The sequence below is a fragment of the Lagopus muta genome, chromosome 12 (genome assembly GCF_023343835.1).
Source record: "Lagopus muta isolate bLagMut1 chromosome 12, bLagMut1 primary, whole genome shotgun sequence".
Classification (NCBI taxonomy): Eukaryota; Metazoa; Chordata; class Aves; order Galliformes; family Phasianidae; genus Lagopus; species Lagopus muta.
In genome coordinates, this window is record NC_064444.1 from 17372270 (window position 1) to 17378556 (window position 6287).

Sequence of the window (6287 nt, forward strand, 5' to 3'; positions counted from 1 at the left end):
TTCCGGCGCGGCGCTGAGGCGGCGCTCGGCCTCCCGCTCCCCGCGCTGCATTGTGGGCCGCGTAGTTCCGGTGCGGCCCGGGCGGGCGGCGTCGGCGAACGGCGAGAGGCCGCGGTTGGCCTTGTGGGAGCTGTAGTCCGGCGGGGGGCCCGCGTCCGCGCCCCGAGGGACCCCCGCCATGCCGGGCTTCACCTGCTGCGTGCCGGGCTGCTACAACAACTCGCACCGCGACAAGGCGCTGCATTTCTACACCTTCCCCAAGGACGAGGAGCTGAGGCGCCTCTGGCTGAAGAACGTCTCCCGGGCAGGCGTCAGCGGCTGCTTCAGCACCTTCCAGCCCACCACCGGCCACCGGGTCTGCAGCGAGCACTTCCAGGGCGGCCGCAAGTCCTACCTGGTGCGGGTGCCCACCATCTTCCCGCTGCGCGGCGTCAACGAGCGCAAAGCAGCGCGGGCCGCCCGCCGCCCCCGCCCCGCCGCCGCCTCCGCCGCCGCCGCCACCGTCGTCGTCGCCCCGCAGGGCCCCGGCCCCGCCGCCGAGGCCCCGGTAGGGGGCGCGGCCGAGGACGTGAAGCCCATCGACCTGACGGTGCAGGTGGAGCTCGGGGCCGCCGCTGCCGGGCCCGGCCCCTGCTGGTTGCCGGTAGGTCAGGAAGGCCCCGTGGAAGGCGGCCCGCCGGACCACTCGTACTCCTTGTCGTCCGGCACCACGTCGGAGGAGCTGCTGAGGAAGCTGAACGAGCAACGTGACATCATCGCTCTGCTGGAGGTAAAGATGAAGGAGATGAAGGGCAGCATCCGCCGCCTGCGTCTGGCCGAGGCCCAGCTCCGCGAGGAGATCCGAGAGAAAGACCGGCTGCTCCATGCCGCCAGCGTCGGGGCCCGAAAGCGCCACGGGCTCTGAGGGCGGCCGACTCCTCCCGGGGCACGGCCGGGCCCTGCTTGAACGCTGAGCCTCCATCGCCCCGGGACAGGGCCGCCATGGGCCGTGGCCTCGCTTACCCACATGCAAACTCACCGGATTCAGGAGTTGCTGAGGAACGCTGTTACAAACACAGCTTCCTCTTAGAGACACCTCTGGCCTACACCAAGTCCGCTGGCATCCTCTGTGTAGTTTGAAATTGTTCTCATTTAGGGCATTGGGACCCCGTGTCACCACTAAGTGGATGTAGGGTGTTGGTTTTCAGCAAATAAACTGTGCTCAGTTGAGGTGGCAGGAACGCTACCCCCTGGAGAAGGCACGCCTGAAAGCATGGTTGCCACTGTACCCACCATAGGAACAAACAACGATGTTTTGCTTGGCCTTGCTTAGCAAAGGTGTGAGGAAAGCTTTAGAAAACCCTCTCAGGGTGATGTGTTTCTTCAGTAAATTACTGATGCCATAAAAGACTGCCATTTCTAGTGTGAAAGAATCCCAAAATTTAAGAGTGCTCATATAGGCTTGGCTTACTCAGCAGTACATACGTATTTGTTACAGTTGTCTCTGCTCTCAACACTAGCAAGGATTGTGACCTGGTACAAAGAATCTGGTGGCATTTGATGTCTGTAGTTTATCCCAGTGGCTTAAGAACTCCCTCTTGTGAAACACAGGCTTTGTAACACGTCGGAATTTAAATCCTTGGCTTTCGTTCAGCGAACTGGGGTGAAGCCAAAGTGAAGCAAACGTATCTGCAGTGGTTGCAAACCCTTGCTGTCTAATCCTAACCTAGTTGGCATGACTAATAATCTGTACCTTAGGTAAGACCTTAATGAAATGTGCTTGCGTGTTTTAAACCAAGATTTAAAAGTATTGTAACAAATTTACGTGGAATGATCGTGTAGTTTCTGTTTCTAGCCAGCGTTAGTCCCCTCACATTCAGCAACAGGAAACCAAATGGAAGTTGGCCAGAAGGCTGTGGAATGAGGGGTGTGAGGTGATGAGCTTGGACTGAGCCATGGAACGGAGCCCTTGGTGCTTTCCAGGAGGAGGGCATTTGGCGTGCCGCTCTGACTCCATCTCCATGCGTACTTGGATTGAGGGGGGGGGGACAGCTTGACTATTATGTATGTTGGGAAACAAAAGGCAGTTCACCACAGTGTGCCCATAATTACTTTTGAGGGAGTGCCCAGGTGGCTTCTGGGTCTGTAAGATCATCTTCCTGTACTTGGAATGTGTTACATTTAGTAGATCGAGATGTCGATTTTACTACGTTTTATATAAGTATTTTCTAAATGTAAAAAGTATCTTTGGTTTGAAAATATTGTAATCTTTGTAACGCTGGCTAACATAGCTTTCCAACCGTGGGTTTCAATGCCCTCTGTAGGAGGGAACAAAAGGGCACATTGGCAGCTGTTAGCTGGAGGTTTATCTGTTGATCATGTAGCCAGTTCAGCTGAAGGCATTGGTTGTCAGAGCCTGCTATGTGATGCATGGGTCATTTCTTTATTGCTGTGTGTACTGAGTTGGATGGTTGACTGTGAGGATACTACAGGTCTATTCATGTACTAAGTATTTCCTGTTATTTTCATTTTAATTTATTTTCTCTGATATGTAGCTCTAACTTCAGCTCTGCCGTGTACTGATTTTCCTGCAAGTCAAGTAAGCAGCAAGTTTGTTTTGTTTTGTTTTTTGGGGGGGAGGGGGTGGTAGGGAAAGCAGATACCCGCTACCCTATCTGATTTAGCATATGTAATTGGTCCAGCAGATCTATGCTCCCATCAAGACAATAGGCAGCACAAGGTCTCTCCTTACAAACGAGACCATTTGTGCATCCTAGCTTCTTGAGAACACACGCGTTTTAACAGTCATGGTACTTTTTTACCATTGGAATGCACTTCAGGATGTTCAGCCACTTAGCCCGCTGGACTGGTTAACTGCTGGACTGTTCGACTTCTCCAGGTTACACTGAGGTGCTAACATGCTTAATTTTAATAAAGTATATTTTGTTTTGTTTCCTGCTTCCGTGTTGTGTAATTGTGAGGAGCTCCAGAGGGGTTGCGATGCTTTCTGTCCGAGGTGGAACTTTGCAAACTGCCCTGCTTTGACTAAAGGAACTTCCTAATTACTGTGAATACCGATACATCTGGAAAACTAACTTTGCAGTTTTGTTGGCTATGTAGTTCTACAGCATTCTTATCTGGGGACCTGAAGTTTCATTTTTAATGCTGACTCACTGCTTCCCTCTCGCAGTGAGAGTAGTTTTATCATTATAGGTTTCACTTGCTAAACATTTACTGATGTGCTACTGCAGATGAAAATGGGACGTCTGCAGTTAGACTGACTGGATTGCTGAAAGGTCAGTGGCTGTAGCTTGCTTCTCTTTGGGAATGACTTTTTATTCCACAGCCTGAACGTCCTTCAACTAATGTAGGGTAAGGAAGAGGAGTTTGAGGTCTGCTCTGTGTAATTACGTGCCTGCCTACTCAGAGAGCTGGAGCTGTCTGATGAGCAGACAGCTACTGGGACAGTAAACAGGCTCTAAATAGGAGCAATTTGAGCAGCAAGAGCCAGACTTCCCACACAGTGCTTACACTGAAGGGACAGCGTGAGGCTCACACACCACACGTGGCTGAGGAAGGAGGAGCCCTGGCCTCCTGTGAGTGTGCAGGGAGTGAGTGTGCCCACTACAGTGCGCAGGGAAAAGCCAGCGTGCTGCTTTTTTGTGCAATTCCCAGAGTTCATCATCTGAGATTGCTTGCAACTATTGCAATTATTATTAATAATTGTAAAAGACAAAAAATTACAACTGGTGCATCAGACATTTAATGGGGTGAACTACAAACATTAAATGAAGCAGTGAAATTTTTTCCTCGTGCACAATCTCCCCCATTTGTTGCTAAATTAAGTGAGCAACCCTACTGGCAATGAATTAAGAGGCTAATTAGGAAGGTACCTCAGACATGAGCTGTGTTACGCTCAATGCAAATGCTTTTTCTTCCATTTTAACTTCTCACCTTTCTGCATCCTGCATTCTGAGCTCACGTGCACCCTCTCAGAATTCTCCCATTCCATGTTCCTGTGTGTTTGTGTGTACATGATAAGAAACGTCAGCCCCAGGAGGGGACTTGAAGAATGTTTCCTTAGAGTGGCTATTATTGCTGTAAGGGAAAACCTTAATTCCATATTCAGAATCAAACAGGAGAAAAACACAAGGAAAATTCTTTCCAATGCAAAGCCCTCTTTCACGTAAATAAAACCCTGAACATTTTCCATGTGCTCGCACAAGGCTTGCTCAATTCACTTGTGTTAGAGATCATTATTGCTCCCATTAAATGATTGGAGGACGTATGGTTCTTTTTGTGGCTCCTGACAAAGCACCTTGGTGTGTTCATTCACAAAGAATATTCTCCAGAGCTCAGCTCAAACTATTTATCTGCAGTTTTTTATGCCCACACTCACAGTCCTGCCCCGTTCCTACCTCTTCCTTGTGACCCGAGCTCAGATGTGACAAGGACAGAACAGAGCAGAAGTTACTGGGCCATTAACTGTCACTGTGCAGAGGCTGGAGGCTCCCCTGGGAACTGGTGTTCTAGAAAGCATGGGCTTACAGCCTGGATGGTGAATGTTACTGTTACAACCTCACACTTCTCTGCTCTTTGCACAGAGACTGGGACAGATGAAATTCTGGGCTAGATCAGGTTTAAAATGAGCCAGCATGAACAATGCCTGCCTTCTGCTCCTTACAATTCTTTTCCTTCTTGCCATCCTTCTTTTCTCTCACAGCAGAGGATTTGAGGTTCCTGGGGCACCTCAGTCCTGTGCAGGCAGCTCCTTTCGCTCTTCTCACCCAGACAGCCAGTCAGGCGCCCAGCATTGCTCCCAGATACAGAAAGCAGCAGTGACTTCCCAATAGAAATATTGCAGTTCAGAAAGGTGTGCTCAGAAAGCAAACTGGCATTGGCAGAGCAATGGCCACAGCCAGTCTGATTATTCAGGTGAAATACAAGCTGTGTTTTCTGGATGACAACTTTACCACCTGCTGGTAGATCTTCATCACTTTGCTCTTTTCCTTGGGTTAAAGCACAGCCTTCAGCACATTCATTCTGATGAAAAAACAATTTAGGAACAGCTCTCACACAAGCAAAACATCCCTAAAGCCCAGTTACCTCCTCAATACGCTCCATTCTGCCTTCATCTTTTTCTACTTTTCTTATAGTAATTCTCCCTCAAATTCTTTCCGTGTCTCCCCCTCATGTTAGAACCTTTGCTACAAAGAGCAAAAAGGGGCCGCTACAGCTGTGCACCCGCATCCCAAAAGGTATTTCTTGTGCTATCCTGGCTACAACACGAACAGTAGACAGAAAATGAGTGCCATGTTACACGGCCTGCAAGTTCTAGACTCTGGCCTTGTGTTTGCAACTGTGAGATCTTCCCAGAGCTTTCTCCAAGCTGAACAAGCCCAGCTCTCTCAGCTTTCCTTCACAGCCCTCTGAATAAAAAATGACACAGCTGATGAGTCAGGATTGCTGCGTGCAAAACGTTTACCTGTACGAAAGTGTCACACGCTCTGTGATTTGAAAAAACAGGTTTTTTTCCATGGCACAAATCCTTGAGGCCCCAGAGAACTCAAGGGAAGGTGGGTGCTGGCAGTGGAAGGCACTGGCCCTCAGTGGTGTGTTGGGTGGGGCTGGGGAAGGGGCTCAAGTCAGCCACTTTCGGTCTGCTTTCCTGGTGTTCCCTCAGCCCTCGTCACCCCCACAGCCACAGGAAGGCCTCATATCATGGCCACATCTCCTCCAGCCTATGCAATGCCCCCCAGAGCAAAGCCTTCAGCCCTCTGCCAGCCCGCCCAGCCGCTGCTTTGTGTGCTCAGCCTGAGCCATGCTGAAGTCCAACTTCTTACAATGTTTATGTGTGGAAGCATCTATTTGAAGCCGTTTTTCTACCATGCCTGAACTTCTACCCAAATTGATTTCCCTAGAGGGTATCTGAGCAGCGGATTGTGTTTCTTCCGCACATTTCACTGTGCAGCTCCTCTCAGGAGTGCTGAGCTGAATTTTGGGACAAGCAGCCGTTTCCTCACACACGGAACATCCCCGGGACCCCTCTGTGGGGAAATCCTGTCAGGACTGCAAGCCTTAGGCAGCCACGGGCCAAACCCGCGCTATTTCTCTCGGTCTGCTTACAGAGCCCAGCCAGTGGACTTCGAGGCACGCCTCGAAGCGGGGGATGGGAACGAGCCCCTCGGCGCTCCGCCGCAATCCCACAATGCTCCGAGGCACGGCCCGCGGGCGCAGCGCTGCGCGCTCTCCTTCCCCCATTCAAATGAGCCACCGCGGGCGGCGCCGCGGGGCACGTCGGGATTTGT

The 6287-nt window shown here is 51.0% G+C and overlaps 1 protein-coding gene across 1 annotated transcript; it reads left to right on the forward strand.

The window, feature by feature from the left end:
* The first annotated feature begins 1 nt into the window (after position 1).
* THAP11 (THAP domain containing 11) lies at positions 2-2942 on the forward strand. The gene has a single exon (XM_048958302.1). It carries the CDS (start codon positions 179-181, stop codon positions 902-904), a length of 726 nt encoding a protein of 241 aa, XP_048814259.1. The 5' UTR covers positions 2-178; the 3' UTR covers positions 905-2942.
* Positions 2943-6287: the final 3345 nt, after the last annotated feature.